At 49.5% G+C, this 19817-nt stretch overlaps 1 protein-coding gene across 1 annotated transcript in view; it reads left to right on the top strand.

Annotated features, from left to right (window-relative positions):
* CPXM2 (carboxypeptidase X, M14 family member 2) overlaps positions 1 to 19817 on the top strand; it is a 98730-nt gene that overhangs the window by 9160 nt on the left and 69753 nt on the right. The window contains exons 2-3 of the mRNA XM_033131159.1: positions 632 to 730; positions 16013 to 16122. Of these exons, the coding sequence (XP_032987050.1) occupies positions 632 to 730; positions 16013 to 16122 (209 nt within the window). The remainder of the gene's footprint in view (positions 1 to 631; positions 731 to 16012; positions 16123 to 19817) is intronic.

A 19817-nucleotide genomic window follows, 5' to 3' on the forward strand; every position in this document is an offset into this window, starting at 1 on the left:
GGAGTTCAGGAAATGCGGTTCAAGGAGGGGATACAGAGCTGAGATTTGCAGCATCAGCAGGAGTTAATTAGATGGAGATGAATGGAAGGACGCTGCAGGAGGAAGAACAGCACGTGCCAAGTGCTGGTGGGAAGGAAACATGAACTGAAGGCTGAAAGGAAGCTGGTGTTTCTGGAGCAGAGAGAGAGGGAGCATGGTGTGGGAGGAAGCTGCAGGGGCCTGTGGGGCCTGAGCAGGCAGGCGTCCTGGCCTCGATAAGGAGTCTCATCACCAGGGCCTTGGTGCGTTGGTGGTCTGGAGTTCCAGCTCCTTTTATCAGTTAGATGTGGTGTCACTCTCTGGGCCCCAGTGAGGATGAAAGGTACAAGCACAGGGCGTTTTGCACTCTTGGAATAGTAAGGATCTGCAAGTAGACGTTGTTTTCTCGGGAGGGTTTATTTCCCTGTGTGTTCCTAAGAACAGGCTTCCTCTCCGTTAACCAGCAGCAGCTCAGAGTCCCGGGTACCTCACTGGGGACAGGGGAGGCAGAGGCGGAGACGCTGCTCCGCAGAAGGTGCTTCAGTTCTGACCACCCTGGGACAACTGGGACGTATGTCAGAGTAAAGACATGTCTCTCTGTCTTTCTTTTTAGGTAAAAATAGCAACCGAAGAGGCGTGAGAACCAAGAGCTCTGAGAAGGCTGCCAGTGATGATCACAGCGTCCCCATGGCCCATGGTGATGTCATAGAGGGTGAGTGAGACCCTGTGGAGAGCCCGACCCCTGTGCCATCACCGGTCCAGCGACTGCTGGCCCTGGGAGCAGCCGCCACCACAGATTCCTGCGTGGGGCTGCCAGGGAGCTGCTGCTTCTTCTGAACCATTGGTGTGGGGGTGAAAACCTCCATAGCTGCCCTCTCTTCGGCCTTGCACAGTAACTCACAGCCAGATTTTCCCGTGAGTTCTGAATTTTCCAGAGCTCCTGGTTACCTTCCCTGCTCCTCCCCCTCCCTCCCCAAAGATAACATCGTTTTCTTTCTTGTGGGGCCCCAGAGCTGCCCCCAACCTTGGCTGTGCAATTCTTACCTCCCAACCAGACCCAGGGGCCTCCGGGGTCAGAGAGTAAGTCTTCCACTTACAAAGCCTGCGATCCTCGTCTTGGCCTCTTCCTGCCGTGTAATTTAATTACTTACCTTAGGATGATTGAAGCCGTTAGTTCTAGAGTCATAGGCAAACTCTGGTCCCTGAGTGACAGCTACGTATTCTTATTACCATTACTATTGGTTATGTCTGTTACCCTAAACTATGGTATCTAGGATCACTCTTCTGCTGACATTCGTAATAGTAGCCATTTATGAAGCCCTGGGGCTCTCAGGCGTTGCTAGGCCTTGGGCCTCACATTTTGACATCTTCCAATGCCCCTCTGAGTATTGCGGATGCTGTTACCATCATCATCGTCGTCGTCGTCACCACCAGCATCCTTTCCATATTTTACAGATAAGGAAAATGAGATTTGGTAAGATGAGTCATTTGCCTCTGGCCATGCAGCTTGGAAGTGGCAAGACAGGGATTGGTACCCAAGATTTTCTGATTCTAGACTTTCTGCTCAGCAGTACAGCCGCTCAAAATAGAAAGGGCATTTCACAGATCTGCGTTTACAGAGGCAGGACCTGTTTCAGGGGCCATGTGAGCCTGTAAACCACACAACAGACTTGATCGTCACCGAGGGAATCGCCTGTTCCCTTGGTCATAAGGTAACGATTTGGGGCAGCGTTTCTAACCAAGAAGTCGCCATCAAAGAAATCCTAGATATGGCTAACAGTGGATAGTAAAACAAAAACAGGAGTTCAAGCAAAAATGAACCTCTGCGTCACTTAACAAATGAGAATGACATTCCGTCTTCACGTGGGCAGGTGTGTACTGTACCATTGCCATCCAGAGGACCCCACACGTCAGAAGGGTGTGCTGAGGGCACCCGAGACGTTGGGGCTGTGTTTCTGCGTTGCTGCATTTCTAAATGGGTGGTCATATGACTCCCCACCTGGGGTGGGCCTCAGCATGACTTTGGGTCACCTTCACCCAGCAGGCGGGTAAAACATCCCCTCAGGCTTACAAACGCCACGGGGCTGAAGCAGCTTCCAGTGCTGGCCTCCCTCTCCGGGTGCTCGCTGCCATCAGATCTGGGCCTAGAAGTTCTTTACTATCTTGTTCATTCTTAAGTACTTTTTTTTTTTAAATTGGGGAATATTGGGGGACAGTGTGTTTCTCCAGGGTCCATCAGTTGTTGTCCTTCAATCTAGTTGTGGAGGGCGCAGCTCGGCTCCAAGTCCAGTCGCTGTTTTCAATCTTAGTTGCAGGGGGCGCAGCCCACCATCCCATGTGGGAATTGAACCGGCAACCTTGTTGTTGAGAGCTGGCGCTCTAACCAACTGAGCCAACGTGGCTGCCCTGTCTTAAGTACTTTTAAACATATTTTTAAAAAATATTTTGTCCAGATTTTTTTAGTGGCTTCAGCAGACGTGTTGCTATGCAGTACCTTAGTTCCTCATTACCATAATAGGAGTTGTTGAAATTTTGGGAGTTATTTTCAGAAAGATTTTTCAGTGCCCATGTCACTGCACGTATGCACATGTACATGTGTGCACACACACACACACATACACTGAAGTCTGTATGTGCCTCCTGTTCTGCCACGGGTACGTTCCCCTTCCCCCACTCAAAATTGTTCCACTGACCTTGACCTAAGAGCTCTTCCTGAATGGGTTGGGATCACTGGCCTCAAAAGCAACCACTGTGTCTGTGAGTCCTTGAGCAACCTTTGGCCTGTGAAATTTCTTTACGTTGCTCTTCGGTTCAGCCAGAATTGAGGACACCCCTGGTTGGAAGAGAAGCAGTGGAGGTCCCTGCTATGCAAACATGGAAGGAAGAGAAATGATGGCGGGCATGGAGGTGTTGTTCCTGGAGGCAGGTGGCACAGCAGTGAGGAACACAGGCCTGGGGTCGGGCAGAGTTGCCTGTGGGGTGGTGCTGGGCAGCACGGGGCCTAAGGTGTCCGGCTGGGCACTCGCTGGAACCTGTGTGCATCCCCCTCTCAGCACCTCCCTGGTGGCACTAGGGGGCCTTTCTGGAGACGTGGCAGAATGAAGGGGTTGGGGTGGAACAGATGTCAGCTGCATCGTGTTCAAGTTGACAGGTGGAACAGATGTCAGCTGCATTGTGTGCAAGGTGACAGGTGGAACAGATGTCACCTTCATTGTGTCCAAGGTGGCAGGTGGTACAGATGTCAGCTGCATCATGTGCAAGGTGACAGGTGGAACAGATGTTACTTGCTTTGTTTTCAGGGTGGTGGGTGGTAGAGTTATTAATCACATTGAGCTATGTGAGTGGATGGCATCAGAGGGCTTGTGTCAGATGTGGAGTCACCTCTGGGGATCCTTAGCTTTGAGGGAGAGGTTATGACCATGACTAAGGATCAGTGTCAACTGGACAAGTCTCCAAAATACATCTCGGATATTGTTCTGTAACAGTATATGCGGGTGGTTGGGTGATTGGTCTAGGTCTTTACTTCTCTCTATGTTCATATCCTTTGCTGTAGCTCCAATTTCCTTCACAACAGGTGAAAGCCCCTTGACTTTGGGCTGGTCCCTCTGCCTTTTAAGGCCAATAGAATACGGTGGAGTGATAAGGGGCTGTTCTGAGCCAAGGTCGTAAGAGGCTTTGTTTGTTTCCACTTGCTTCTTGCACCACTGCCATGTCCACGAGAAGAATGTGTGCACCTAGGCCATTGGTCCAAGGAGGCTGAGAGGAGTGGAGCAAATACAGCCCCTGCAGCCTGGAGCCACCAGCTGAGCCCAGCTGATCTGTAGACACTTAAGAAATGTGTGTCTATTGTGTGCCACTAGAGTTTGTTGCTTGTTACGTAGCAGTAGCTAACTAATACAATGAAGACAAAGAAGATCCTTATTTTTTAAAATGTTGCATAGAATTCTATTAAAGGGATGTTCTAGAATTTATTTAATCCCCTCAGGATGGAAATTTAGGTGGTTCCCAATATTTTGCGACTATTAAACAGTGTTGCCGTGGAATTTCCACTTGCCCGTGTCATTGACCCTGCGTTGGTTGAACAATAACTCCCTACTTGGCGTTCAGAACCCACCATGTTTTGACTCATTTCTGGTCTCTGCCTCCCTTTCTTTCCAGCCAGATGGGAGCTTGTTTCTCACACACGTCCTGTGCTGAAAACATGGCGTATGTGTTTCCTCTGTAGGGACCTGGACAGGTATCTAAGTTGGTGATCGAGAGGACAGCTTTGGGTCAGGCTGTACCCTCACTGGCTGTGAGACTCTGGGCAAGTTACTAACTACTCTATGACTCAGTTTCCTTCTTCGTAATTGGGGACGATATCCCTTTATAGGGTTATTGTGAAGATGAAATGACGCGTAGCACACATAGCACACAGGAAGCCCTCAGCAAGCACTGGCAATGATTTTTATTTGCTATCTTGGGATTTTTCTGTGCCTCAGTTACAGGAGTTGGCAGACATTTTTAAAGGATCAGATCATAAATTTATGCTTTACTGGCCAAGAAGTAAAATCGAGGATATTATTATGTAGGTACTTAAATAATCATTTAAATTATAACCATTAAAAAATGTAAAGACCATTTTTAAATCACAGGCCATACAAATGCAGGTGGTGGGCTGGATTTGGCTCTGACCTGGGCTGTGGCTTGCCTACCTCTGCCTTAGAACGTCGTGGTTCTGCAAATGCTGCCTCCAGGAAGCCTGCCCTGATCACCTGTCTTCCGCTTTCCTGTACCTCTTCCTTGTGGTCCCCGTCGCCTCCTCTCTCACATCATAGTGATTCCTATGCATGGCTCTCCTGTTCTGGGAGGCTATGAGTGCTTAAGAGCAGGGCCCCCATGTGATCAATCAGGATGTACCCAGTGTTGGTAGCAGCACTTGACACAATGGCAAACTTGTTTATTGAGCACCTGCGCTGTGCCAGAGCTAGTGTTCTGGGATACCGAACAGGTGTCCCATGTGTGTTCAAGTGGATTCTCCATGACTGGACGTCAGGGCTAGCCCTCCACATGAAGTGCTCTTTGATCTGTAGGAAGGAAGTATGATTTCCGGCCATCGTGGAAGTAGGATGGTTTTCCCAAAGGCATACACGTTGTTGAATAGCAACACCCTTGGTTCCTCTCCATTGTGCCCAGCCTTGGTTGCTGGGTGAGATTTAAGGGCTGAGGGTTCAACCAGGTACCATGCTTGGAGATTGCCCTACATAGTGTGTGTGTGTGTGTGTGTGTGTGTGTGTGTGTGTGTGTGTGTGTGTGTGTGTGTGTGTGTGTGTGTGTGTATGTATATTAAACTTGAGGGTTTTTAATTGTATCTCAGATGGTTTGGTTTTCATCCAAGTCCTTGTTGTGAGTTTCTCCGCAGTGTTGCACTGCCAGATGGTTCTCTGAGGCTCAGCTCTGCTCTTCTCCCAGACATCTGGCACAGCTGTTGAGGGTGGTGGTGTAAATCCCAGACTCCTGATTCTGGAGGAGTGGCTGACATGCTCTTGGCTGCCCTGACAGATGCGATGATAAATGGTCCCATCTGTATTTCAGACTTCTCTGGAAGTGAGTGGGGGCACGAGGGACAGATTGAGACAGAGTCACAGCCTCTTGGGCAAGCCTTCGTCAGGAAACCTGAGAGACGTGGGCACTGGAAAACCCAGGGCTCCGGCCCCCTTTGCTGTTTTCTCTCCTTTTAACTCCATCTTGCCCCAAAGTTATTTTTGAGTCTCTAAAATGAAATGTGTGCCTTGTAAGGCCTTTCTAGCTTTCCTTTACAGTCTGGAGAGATTTGTTTTGTTTTTCCAGTGGTTTTGTGGCAGGGTCTTCACTGGGTTGGATTAGGGGTCTTGGGCGTGCTTTGCCCACAGGAAACTGTAAGCTGTGTTTATTAAAACCACATGACAGGGTGGCCAGCCTGGGCCATAAACTTCAGCAGCTTTGGTCTGAAACTACAGCCACAGTGGACTTGCTGGCCCCCCAAAGGTCAGGGGACAGAGTTCTGATGTGCTTGGTGGTACCAATGGGTGTCAGTTAAAGGCTCCCATCATTTCTGTCACCCAGTTGTCTCCAAGGATGGTTTTGTGTGACCAAGGTCACACTGTTGCATTTGCCGAGTGTGAATTCTAGTGCTGCAGCTCCGTCCTCACGACCAAGGCCAGTACGTGCCCCTCTTGCTCTTGGGGTTGTGTTCTTGTGACAGACACTCTGCCTGTGTCCTTCCCATCTTTCAATGTTTCTGTGGTGAGACCTTCTTTATTCTGCATTGCTGGTTCTAGGACACACTTAGCAGAAAACCCAATTCACTATATCATACCCTAAAACTTGAAAAAAAATAGAAATTTAACCCACTTGAAGTGGAAGTTGTCCTCAAATACATTTGTTTCCTGGCTTATAAATATTTTGACTATGAAAGTAGTGAATGTACCTTGTAGAAAATTTGAAAGATAGAGAAAAACACAAAGAAGGAAATAGAACTAATCCATAGTCTTGTCTTCCAGGGATAACACCATCAACATTTTGGAATCTGTTTCTCCAATTTTTTTCCTCCGTGTATGTGTGTGTGTGTGTATCTGTGTATGTGTGTGTGTGTGTGTTTGTGTGTGTGTACAAGGACAATTTTACAGGTATCTTTGTAGATCATACACAAACACACTTTTTGCAAATTGAACCAGTCCTGTTTTATAATCTTCCATACTCACTTAGCATGCTGTTGTTATTTTCCTATGTCATCAACCGTTCTTTCACAAAACTAAATTTTTTTTCATTTTGTAATGGAGTCATACCTGCCATCCTGTGTTTTAATATTCACGTTGTTTCCAGTTCTTCCCTGGTGGGGAGCAGTTCCGTACTGCATCCTTGCATCTGAGTCCTTTCACCTACTCCTTAAGTTCATGTTTCCCAGAGGAGGAACTACACAAAAGGTGTTCACTGTTCTCTAGAAAGTTTGTACCAACTTGCACTTTTACCAGCCTTTACATATAGTCTTGCACCCATTTCCTGCAAGGGGGTGTGTTGATTTATGGGAGCTCTTTCTATATGAAGGACAAGGGACCTCTGCTTATACATTGCTGTATAGTGTAGTTAAGAGCCTGGGAGCCAAACTGAGTTGAGTTCAAAGCCCAGCCCACCGCTCACGAGCTGTGTGACCTTGGTCATGTGATTTAACCTCTTCATGCCTCAAATTTCTCAAATATAAAATAGAGATAATAATTGGACATATTCATAGAATTGGGATAAGATAACTTGAACAAAGCACTTACAACCGTGGTTGACACGTGATAAATGCTCAGTAAGGGTTAGCCACTGCTTTGTTAAGGTCCCATTGAGTGAGCTTCATAACAGTCATTCATTTGAATGCTTCTTACTAAGTTATATAGTGCAGGAGTCACATGGATGTGGAAAAATTCATGAAGGTAATAAGCTAGTGATTGAGGTTTGAGAAGTGCTATTTTGAACCAATAATTTTTTTTGGCTTTATAAGCAATACATAAAGAACAAACTATTAATTTTCCATGATGATGCAGACATGGTGATTATCAGTCATATTGGATTATGATTCAAATTCATTAATTTCTTGGGAAATGTTGGTTGGGCTTCGGGAATTCAATGGTGAAAACTCAGTTGCTGCCCCGTGACATTAGCCGTGTGGTGTGTCCTGTTTGGGGGCTGGAGTGGGTAGGACGAGAGGAACAGGTGTGGGAGGAGGGAGTCTTGGGAAGCTTTCAGAGGAGGCTGCACGGATCAGTGGTCAGAGCCACTGAGACCTCAGCCGGCTCTGGTCAAGCTCCGGCATGACGGGTTTCCACCGGCGTCCACTGATACCCAGTTCCCTGACGTTTCCTTTGTCCGATCTGCTGGGACCTGGGCAAGAGAATCTCTGAGCTCATGTCGCCTTACAAAGGAGAGCCACCAGCTAGGTTGTGAGGGTCCCAGAAGGTTCTCCTGGGAGCTTTAGATCAGGGCATGGGCCCCTCTGCAATCCTGTCAATCAGAGCCTCTGGGGAGGGGTCTGGGCATTTTTTATAAGCTCACCAGGAGATTCTGATGTTGGATAGAGTGAGAACTGTTGCCTGGAGGAGTCCAGAGAGGACAGTCTGAAGGGTCTTCTGTAATGGGGGTGTGACCAAGCTGTCCAAGGGTGATTAGATAAGGCTGAGATTAGCTCCTTTCCCAAGACCCTGAGGGAGGCGTGCCCATGGGGAGCCAGTGACTTCTGAGATAGGCAAAGAGTCACTGCAGACACATTGTCCCCTACACCAGGAAGCTGCCTCCACACTCTCACTGATCAAAGGGAATGTCAAGTTCAGAAAGGTGAAGGAAAGAATGTCTTGAGTCAGAGCTATTCGATTTATAGACGACAGTGAAAGCTAAAGTTCAGAATGGCTGTGAGCTTGTCCCTGGCAGGTCTTGAAGAATTCTTGGCTTCGCTGCCAGCAGAGATCACAGCCGGCCAGATAGCCTTGGCTCTGCGCTCCCCTCTGCCAACTGGTGACGCCTGTCCCAGCTCCACTTCCTTTCTCTGGTGGGACCCCACACACCACCGTGCAACTTGAATTTGTATTACACTCTTGAGTTTTCAAGTCAAACGGAGGTGGCATAAAAATTGTGCCTGGGGTTTTATGTCAGACTTGATTTTCAAATTCTAACCTGGACACCTAGTAGCTGCTGAGCTCTGTTTAAGCCTCCTTGAGTCTTAGTTTGTTTATGTGTAAAATGGAAATAATAACGCCCATCTCTCAGGGTTCTCATGAAGATTAAATGGCAAAACGTCTTCAGAGGGTCTGGCTCAGAGTAGCTGCTTGCACGTTGGCCCCGTCGCTCCCCAAATCACTACCCTTTTAAAATAATTTTATGACTTGACTCTCATAACAGCTTCCTCCAGACAGATTGGAGGCATTGGGGGTGGGGTGTTGGGATTGAAGGTCCAGATTTAGAATTCTAACGGGTACACTGACTTCGCCCTGTAACTCGGGGCCACAAAGACCTCCAGGACGTTAAATGCAGTGGACACTCTGAGTTCCTACGAGCTGGTGAGCTTAGGTGGTAATTCATGGTGGTGAGGAAGACGAGGACCGATAAATGTGGGCCAGAGTGCTCAAACGGTTTTGTAAAGTGGCTGCAGTGCTGAGGACTTCAGCATGGAGAGATTTAATTAGTTGTGTGTGTGCGCTCGCGTGTCGGAAGGAGGTGTGGAACCAGGCCGAGCATCCCGTCTGTCTTCACCCGTCTCCTTGGGAACGGAGCCCAGGCCTGGGGAATGACACCCGCTCAGCACAGGGTGTCCTTAGAGAGCCACGCAGCTTTTAAGAGACAAATAGAGTCATCTTTGACGCCTGCCACTCTCTTTCCTCCAGATTGTGGCTCACCTCCAAGCTCTAATTAGGATCTTCCTGAAGTGTTCTTTTCACACCTCTTTTCATGTTCTCCTCACCCACATGCTGCTGAGGATCAGTGTCTCTTTCCTCCTGGAGACAACAGGAAGTTGATTTGATGATAAAGGGTTTTGTTTGTTTTTGTAGGAGGGGCAGGAGCTGTCCTGAGGAGCTTTTCCTGGCTGCTCTTGGAACCGGTTGGTCCCAGAGCTGAGTCCTGCCTGGGTTTCTGCAGTGCAGCCTGGCTGGGGCTCAGAGGAGGGGTGAGGGGCTGGGGCTGGGTCTCCCCCTGAATCCAAGCGCTCTCTAAACCTAGCAATGAGCTCCTCCACGGACATTATAATTGTGCTTATAATGCAAACATGTTATAGTCTGTCACTCGGGGGGTTCTGGCCTTGTTGCTTTCTTGCTGCCTGCCAATATCCAAATTAAGCTTTGAAACACTTGTTTCTCCTCCATTTTACGTGAGCATCAAGGCAGCACCCGTCTTCCTCAGTAGAGTTTCTAAAGGATGGAAAAAAGTCCTCCATGTTGGACGGTGACAGCTCCTTGGACAGGGGTAGGATGTTTCTGCAAGAATTTAAAACCAAAGGAATTCTAACTTCTTGTTCCAACTTTGCATTGCTTCTGGAGTTCTTTGGCAGAATCCACTGGGCTTTTTGGGGAGGGTGTCACTGTGCACTGCTCAGCCCTTCCTGTACCGTGTGTCTCTGTGTGTGTCTGTATGTTTCTAGCACATTATTCCAGCAGTTCTTGCAGAGTCTGTGGTCTGGGTGGGAGGGGGGACATTTTCTAAGTACTTGTATGTCTGCCCTTGTATGCCCTTCATTACCTTGACTGATGACTGACAGTGGATTCTAGATTCCAGTTTCTTTTCCCTTGGCCCTTGGAGGCCCAGGTTGCCAACGAGAAGTCTCGCGTTAGTTTGCTGATCAGTCTCTTGGGATGCTGCTGGCAGTCACGGACAAGCAGAGACTGTAGCTGGAACGGGGCCGCGTGTCTCCTTCTATCCTCGGCCCTTCTACAGTTCTGGTTTTGAAGACGTGGAAGTGTCCTTGAAGTGGGTTAATTCATTCTGTGGATTTTGTTTGGCTGCTCCCTGCCTTTGGGGTTATCATTTTTAGCAGCAGTCCCTCATTGTGTCCAAAGTCCAGGGTGCTGCTGAAGAACTGAAGTGCTGTAGATGTCACTGCAAGGACCAGGAGGCGTCCTTGAGTGGCGGCCCAAGGGATGGGAGCTGGTGGCCAGATGCGGTCAGCCTGCCATCTCCTGCTGCTTTCGTGTGTTGCTGCTCTGTCTTTGCCAGCGCAGGGTGTGGCCGGATGGAGGAACAGCCCCCGGCCCCTTTGTGGGCCTCTGCACGACTGGGCACCTCAGATGGTCTGGGCTGCTGTGGGGGCACAGGGTGTCCCTTGCCCATGTGGCTCTGAGGCCTCCAGGCTGTTCCGTATGCTTCATTTTCCTTCTGGTCTCTACCTTCCTCCTGAGTATCTTTGCAGAGGTTTCTTACTACTTTCGCCGTTGAGTAGACCTGCTGAAAATCCTTTCCCAGGGTAGAAAGAAGAGGAGAAAAACGAATTGGGTTGAAATGTACTGAAACTCCTCAGAGTTAAGTATTTAATACGAAGAACCTTTTAGTACTCTGTGTTTTGAATGAATTTAGAATGTTTAAATCAAAAGGTAATTTTCCTGCCCATTATTTCCGTCCTGCAGTGTAGGAAAATCCTTCATTTTTCTGAATGTGGAGGTTCCTGTATCAAACTTCCAGTATTCGTCATTCGGATGGGCCTAGGAACCTTTGTCAGGAAAAGGGTGATTCTGACCTGGGAGATTTGCCTCATGGATCTTTGCATAAAGGGATGTGGGACAGACAGTTTGTGCTTAAACTACTTTATACTTCAACTTTTCATTAGTTACAAATGTGATTTGGGAAGGCGGGTAACTCTCAGATGGTCTAGCATGCAGTTTTTTGCTGAGCTTAGTGGGATACGGCATTACACCCTGCAGCAGGTAGGCGCCCTGCGGTAGGTAGGGATGCAGGACACACTTGCTGAGCTAAATTGCATTGATGGTTACGGGAAAGGAGTAAAAGTCAATGTGAAACAGATGTGTGGTGGAAGGAAAGGAGTGAAGACTCTCCAAGGAACAAGTAAACAGTGGAGATGTGGTGGAATAAGAGCCGCCTCCTGAGGGAAGGCGACGCTAGGGCTGTGTCTCTGCCCCCGACTGGGGCTTCTGCCATCTGACTGTGTGGGGACAGGATGCCGAGGAGGAGGAAGTCGCTACAACCTTGGAGAGCTTCTTCGGCAGTAGACTGAGGAAGACCATTGGGACAGCTGCTTCAGCTGAAGTAGTCACACCCGAAGCCACAGGAGCTACCAGGGCTGCTGATGCGAAGCAGGCTTGACAGATGGAAGGTCATGGAAGAGTTGGTCTCCAAATATGCTCACGAGTGGGGTCCTGAGTTAAACTTTGTGCGTGTGTGATTTGATTGCTGCTAGTGTAGATGGCGTCTGTGACCTCTTGTGGATGAGGCCTTGGCTGCTCACTGTGGATTGTTCGAGAAGGGAGGGAGGACTCTTAGAGAGTTAGAGGGTTACAACCCTGTGCTGCACGGGAGGAAAACAAGGAAGAAGGAAAGGGAGACACGAGAAAATATTGTGTTATGGAAGCCATGGGGGTCGGAGGGCGGGGAGGGAATAGCCGAGAGAGCAGGAGAAAGGGAAAAGCCCCAGGAGTCCAAAGATGGAGCAGAGCCACCATCTTCCAGACAGAAGCCAGAGCACACAATGCAAAACTTCAGGAAAGGAATGAGTAGAGAGGAAGTCGAGATGGAGGGTGTGGAGCCCAGGGTTGGGCACTGAGGGAAGGTGGTCAGAAGAACCGTTCACACCTCAGCTACACAAAGGCTGAACATGGCTGATATTTACCCGCAGTGCCAGACAGGCAATTCCACATGCCTGGCCCATGTGTGTGTCAGTTGTGAACTGGGGACCTGGCACCAGTCCCCCTGCTAACAGCACCCAATTCTCAGCGGGCAGAGGTGTGATGAAATGAGTCAGGCCGTCTCCAGGAGGTGCGACGAGAGGTTGAGTGGGGACCCCTGAGAGGTGTGTGTGATGCTGTGAGAATCCATCCATTCCTCTGCATCCTGGATGATGAGGCCTCTAGTGGCTCTGTCCTGTACCTGTCCTGTGTCCCTGCCTTGGTCCCTTCTGCAAGATTCCTGCCATCTCTCCAGTGATTCTCCTTCCAGCTTAACTGCTGTTGGTTTCTTACAACCAAAGGAGCCTCACCAGCCCTGTGTGTCAGAAACTTCATCTTTGCCTGTGAAGGGTATGGCATTTTCTCTGTGAAACCATCTCTAGCTTCTTTATTAATAGCATGGATGACGGAGAAGGCATGCAAACAAAACTAACTTCTCTAAAGACAGTGTCATCTGCTAAGGAAAACAAAATCCTTATTAGGATTCACTGAAGACTACATTTGGGAGCAGGCTGAGTGCCTGTGTGTTTATCTGGGCTTCCCACCAAGGGCATCGTCAGCCAAGCTGTGGGCGGACAGAGTGGCTTTTCTAGCTTCTGCTGTCACATCATGTCGAGAGAGAACAGGAGCGGACATTTGTCTGATGCAGCAGCTGACAGCCTTGCAGGCTGCATGGAACACCAGTCTTGCCAGGAGTACATGGTGGTCTTGCCCCTTGAGAGGGCAGGCCTTGAGTTAATGTTAGATGTGCACGCAGGAAGCACCCCACTTAGGGGCACTTTCTTTTCACCCCCGTGTACCTTGGGGAGAGGATATGGCAGAGCTTCCACCTATCAAGAGAAGAGCAATTTTGATGAACATGCAATTTTATTCAGGTAGTTCCTTTTTGAATTAAAATATTCATATACACACAAGAAGTTTTCCTTTTCGGGGAGAAATGCTTTGGATAGCAACTGTTGCTTTATTTAGCTGGTAAATAATATATATGTGTGTCTGGCCATCTGTCTGTCTCTGTCTGAGTCTGACTATCTAAATGATACAAATGGAAGGTGTTAGCTGGACGCAGTAGGTGGAATTCGCCACCCGTATTGTTTTCTGCTAAGGAAGGAAGGACCTAGGGGATGGACACACGTGCAATATGGCTATGAAATAGGTTCACCCAAACGGCGGCAGATCCTTTTTGTGTTTCTGATGCTTGATTATGTGGGAACGTTGGGGATCTGAACTGAGCACCTGGACGTGGAAGGGCAGAACCAGTGCCCTGTTCCCTGTTGGGGTCTGAAACCAAAGCTGGCATACCTGGCAGAATGGAAATGTGCAGAGGCCATTCTCAGGACATGAGCAATCGTCCAGCAGACCCACTGCCCAGCCAGCTTGGTGGCAGAGTTCAGGAGATGCTGGTTATTCCTGAGGACGCTGATGTGCCAGGAGCAAGGTGGGCTGGGACTTGGTGACAAAGAGAAGAGGGGAGCAAGCGGGATGGGGGGTAAGAACGGGGGACAATGGAGTAGCAACTCCGGCTGAGTTGTTGAGAGCTCAGGGACAGAACCAGGTTCTAAGGGGCAGGTTGAAAGACATCCTGGGGTCCAGCCTCCTAGAGACAATCAGCAGTGACCTTGACTCTCAGGCTTCACTCTGAATCCTGACCAGGGACTCTGGTTTATGCCAGTGACCACCAGGATCTGAGAGCCCAGTGTGGCAGGTAGCACTGAGAGAAGGTGCCGCTGTCTGGAGGCCAGGGTGGCGTGGCGCGGGGCTCCCGCTATCCTAGCCTGGGGGCTGCACTGCTGCTATGTCAGCATCACAGGTTCTGTGACTGCCATGGCTGGTAGAGGCCGGCAGCACGGATTTCTGGGTAAGTTGGGTAAGAGCCTTGCTCAGCCGTCAGACACTTGAAGTCAATTTCCAGTAGGCAGGATGGAGAATTACTCAGTTAACATTTGGAACCAGGAATGTCCTCCAGTCCTAGAAGGTGTCCAGGGCAAACCTGAGTGAGGGACCGGGTTATGGTAACTAGGTTCCTCTCTGTGGGGTCAGCCTCAGGGGATTGGGGGTGCTCGCTGCACAGACCCCTGCTGGCTCTAAGCTCCCACCCTTGCTGCATGGCCCCTTCACAGTCTCGCTGTGATGGACCCCCGTTTGCCACATAGCCTCTCACTACAAGCCCTACCCCTTCAATGTGGTTCCCACTCACTGCATGGCCCCGCCCCCGTTCACCTCATGGTCTTCGTTCAGTGGACCCGCTTGCAGCATGGCCCCCTCTCAAAGAAGCCAGCCATTGCTCACGGTGCCACCTGAAGCTGAGTTCTCCGGCAGCGTCAGCAGGTAGCAGTGGCACCATTTATCCCCCACCCCGCTCCCCACCATGCTGAATAGCAGCACCTCTGCCTCCCAGGGCAGCACAGGTGGCTGATAAGTATTTACCCATCGAAGCAGCCTCCCTACAGTTGTGGACAAAGCGAGGAGAGCATCGTTTGAAAGCCTGGAGGCTGAGAATCTGGGGACCAGGAGCCGAGGTCCAGCTCTGCCTTGGACCACTTCCCTCAAGTCTCAGGATTCAGCTTCCTCTTCTGAGAACTTAAGGGGAGGATGAGATGGTGTCTCAGGTTCCAGCAGGTCCCACTTTCTTACCCAGGTGCCCGCCGAGCACCCCAGACTGCCCATTTCCCAGGCTCCTCCAGCCTCCTGAGATGGGAGGGGCCTTTCTCCTGCCATGGTTTGTCATGGATGGACAGACACTCCCACGTCCCCAGGTCCGTGGGATCCCTGGGACACTCCCATCTCAGTAGTGATCCACAAGGCTAAAGCCTTGTTACCTGCGGGACTTTTCTAATACTTCTAGTAGAAATAGACTTTGTCTACTTCTACTGCAGGGGTTTTTGTTTCCTTCCTCCAGGGTTGGATTTGAAGCAGACAGCATCACTTGGAGATTTCTAGCCCCGGGACAGGGTGTGAGAACAGCAGCCCAGGAGTCAGGAGGCCTGGGTTCCAGTCCCAGGGCTGCTATTAAAGCTCTTATCTGTGGGATGATGGGCTGGGCTGGGCCTTGCCGAGGTCACCACCCAGTGCGGGCATCTTGTTCCGGGGCAGCTGGGATCCAATTGTTTCAAACCCATTCTGAAAGTTTTGTCAAGAACAGAAGACAATACATTTCTTCTATGTCTACATTACTTCTACATTTCTTCTATCTATACTGCTTTGCATATTAGCATGCACAACATAAGGGCTAGAGCTGCTGGAGTAAAATGAACAAGTTTTAATGAATCTGCAGAGGTCAACCACAGGGTTGCTCCGAAATTTCTGACCAGTAATGCTCCCTGGTTGAGTCACGCTGTGGAAGGAGCCTTAATTGGAAACAGCCTCAGACAGTAGCATGGACAGCAACAGAGAGAAGGACTATCAGAGCAGAGACACCCAGAGAGGAAATGCCGACAAGAACGAAAGTCGGCATAATGCTGACAGTTGCGTCAACAATATTTGTCCCAAAACACTGGGCGTGCCAGTGGGAGGGGCTGCGATGATGAGTGGGAGTTCAGGGGAAAAACAGAAAAGTGCGTGGCCAGATTTGTCTTTCCACACCTGCCCTTGATTTTAACAAGCATTGTCCTTTCCAGGTTGCCCACCTCTTGGTCTGGAAACCTTAAAAATCACAGACTTCCAGCTGCACGCATCCACGGTGAAGCGCTACGGCCTGGGGGCACACCGAGGGCGGCTCAACATCCAGGTACCGGCGCCGGGGGAAGGATTCTGAGTGCATGGCTAGTTGCTCTGGTCACAGACAGGCAATGGTTCGTTGAACTTGGGTCAGGCACCGTTTAACATGCATTAGCCCTAATTCTTACAGTAGGAAGGGCATTGCTGCAGAATCCTTATCTTACAGAGAGGGAGAGAGCGAGCCCTGAGATCCGTGATAGGTGTCTTCTCCAAAGACTGCTTAGAAAAAGGGTGCTGCTGGTACCTGGACCCCAGTCAGTCCACATCCATGTGATCTGTCTGGAAAGAGCAGGAGGAGACTCCTGAACCCTTGTGGGCGGGAGAGGCGAATGAACTCTTCAAGTTTGAACAGGAGTAACCATTAAAAATCCGAGTGCCTCCCGCACCTCGAAGGGGCTCTGATCCTCCAGTAAATAAAGTCAGACCCAAGCAGGGCTAGATCCAGAGGGGCTTGGGGCTGTACCATGCATTAATTAGAGGAGCTGTCATCTGACACCTTAAACGCTTTATGAAAGAAGTTATCCGTTTTTAAAGAGGAAGTGTTCACATTTATCCACACTTTCAGCAGAAACGGAAAGGCCCTGTTCGTCCTAAATTTGTGGGGTGAGGTGTCGGGAGGTGAGGGTTGTGTGCTCTCAGTTGGGAATTCCACTGGTAGTGTAGACAAGTGTGCTGCGTTCAGACCTTTGTCTTAACACATCTAGATTTGGGGACCTTGCAACAATTATCTTACGTGTCTGAGCCTCAGTCACCTCATCAGGAAAATGAAAGCCCCAGACACTCACAGGATTTGTTGAACAGCGAAATTAGCTAATTGATCATTTAAAAACATTTCCTGGGTCATCTCACGTCTCTGCTTAAAGGCTGCGGCAGCTTCCAGGTGCTCTTGGGACAAACTGCAGCCTGGCCCTGTGTGATCAGCCCTCTTAGTGCTTGTGTGGCACTGTCCCTCCTGAACGATGGTTGACTTGTTTCCTTGGGTGTTATCTGCCTCTCCTTGAGCAGAGGCCCAGGTTAGAAGGGGCTTTGTCTCTTCTCCTCTCCTGTTCCCCATGCCGCCCCACAGGCCAGAATAGTGCCCAGAACACAGGAAGTGCACAGAGCATGTTGGATGAAGACCTGGCCTGAAGTGCGGGTGGCAGTTACTTGCTTCCCTGCTTTCTCTGGGCTACAAAGGAGGCCTGGTGGTGGGTGGGTCGTCCTGCAGGAAGCGGAGGCTGGGCTGTTCTTATTTCCTGGTCTTCTGTCCTGTCTCTTTGGTCCTTCACCCACAGGAGGCGCACACCAGGGAGAAACATGCTCCCTGGGCTAAAAGTGTTGGCAGACACATGCTCCTGCTTCAGTCGGGATGAAAATAGGGGGTGATTAAAAACCACTTCAGCTCTAGTTGACCTTAAGGGGATTTACTTTTTCTTCAGTGGTATGTCATCTACCCTGATGCCCTCTGAGAAAAGCTCTGCACCCACACGTAGGGTGTGCAGTTGCTGCTGTCACAGCCAGGTCCAGGCCAGCCGAGCCCCAGCCCCTGGGCTCCCCCATCCCATGGCTTACATGGTGTTAACCACAGAGAATGGGCTGTTGCTAGCAGCCTGTGTCAGGCTTTCAACACACTAGATTGGGGCCCCTTTTGTGGTTCTTGCTTTCCAGAATCAGTGCCCAATGAAGCGCAATTCCACGGTCACAGGTGCTCCAAATTCATCTTCCCACACTTACCGTTTGAAATGCAGTCTAAAAATAACCACATCTTGTCTCACATGCGAGTATTTTGTAGGCGTTTCAAGCTACTGGGATTTCATGTGCGAGAAACACCAAGGTGTCAGAATTAGAAACTGTATTTAAATGCCTTAGGGCTGGATGTGAGCGAGTTTGTCCAGCCCTTTGCTGACACGTGTCCCTGGGGGTGCATGTGTGGTCCACCCAGAACTCACGGGCTCATAGGCTTGATGCGTCCTGGTTCTGCTAACAAGCTGAGTGGCCTTAGTTAGGCAAGATGCCCGCCTTCTCTGAGGCTGCAGTACAATCCCACCACCAGTTCTCCTACCTTCATGGAAGGTGAGGATCAAACGGCATAAAGGGACAATTGTCTTCAGTAATTCTCAGTTGCCATGTTCATGCCGTTAGAATCCATCCACTCAGCTGACCATTGTGAAGTGCCCACGACTGCCAGGAATTGTGCGGGGCCGAAAGCAAAGATGGAAAGCTCCAGCTTATTGTCATTTCGCAGGATGCCTCGGTCTCTAGCAGGGGGGGACCGAGCTCGGCTCTGGTATTGTTGGCACTGTGCCAAGTGCTTTATGTGCATTATTTATTCCTCAACACAAGGACAATTATTATTATTACATCTAGCTTCTAGAAAACAGACTTGTTTGGATTGGTAGAGTAACTTGGTTAAGATCTCCCGGGAGAGGCAGGATGCGAATACAAGCTGCTTTAAGCCTGGAGTCGTTGCCCCTGACAACTCCACAAAACCGCCCCCAAGTCAACAGATAGAAGTGTTCCGGGCTCATCTGGGATGATTATTAAGCCGCGTACATCTCTCTCTTTCCCGACAATTACCTCACCTTGATTTACTCATATGTCACCTTCGCTAGATGATAATCTTGCAGACAGTGCGATCCGGCTTTTCCGAGTACCCGCCCACTATCTGAGCACAGCGACGCACACAGCGACGGCACACATGTCTCTGCTTGCTAACGGTTTCTGGTAGCAGCTGCAATGCTTCAACATCTCGTGGCTGCTGTAAAGACGTCTTCCTGGAGGGGGCGCTGCAGCCTGCTCTGCTATCTTGGGTGTTTTGCTATTGCAAATTTGCTCACGTGATTGGCAAATATGGAAAGATGTCATTATGACACAGAAGTAGCATTGGTTCATGTGTCGCTTTTTGCCAGTACATTGATTCTTTGTGGGACCAGGCATCCGGAACCTGACCCCAGAATGCGCCGACCCAGCTGAGAGCAGTACCTTCAGAAGAATTCTTCCGTCCTACACTCTTCTGCGCGCACTCTGTTTTCGGACGCTTATCGCTTAGTTTTTTTGGCCCATTTTGCCCTTGCCCAACTCAGTGGCTTCCACTTTCCTACACCCCCTTCCATCGTACTGCCTTCAACCATTTTTTGCAAACATCAAATCCTAGCATTGTAGCTGCATTAAAATTTTTTAAAGCAATTTGACATGTCTCCTTAACTGTGGTAGTATTTTTTAGGATTGATTTTTTAGTCTGCTGATTACAGAGCCACATAGATTTTGAAGCCTATTTTCCCCATGAACGTGGTTTATATAGTGCAAGATTTTACAGACGCTGAGCTTTCACTGAATTGCATTTGCCACATTATTGTGGAAATGCCTGTGTCTTTGTCTTAGTCCGTTCAGGCCGCTGTAATGTAATACCATAGACCAGGTGGCTTATAAACAACATAGATTTATTTCTCACAGTTCTGGAAGCTGGGAAGTCCAAAGTCAAGGTGCCGGCTGAGTCGGTGTCTGGTGAGGGTCCACCTTCTGGTTCATACATAGCTGTCTTCTCCCTCTGGCGAAAGGGGCGATGGAGTCTTCTCCGTTAGAAGAGCACGAATCCCGTTCACAAGGGCTCCATCCTCGTGACCTCATCACCTTCCAAAGGCCCCTCCTCCTGATACCGTCACCATGGGGGTTAGGTTTCAACACAGGAATTCTGAGGGGTCATAAACATTTAGTCTAGAGCATTCT

Source organism: Rhinolophus ferrumequinum, chromosome 16 (assembly GCF_004115265.2).
Source record: "Rhinolophus ferrumequinum isolate MPI-CBG mRhiFer1 chromosome 16, mRhiFer1_v1.p, whole genome shotgun sequence".
Classification (NCBI taxonomy): domain Eukaryota; kingdom Metazoa; phylum Chordata; class Mammalia; order Chiroptera; family Rhinolophidae; genus Rhinolophus; species Rhinolophus ferrumequinum.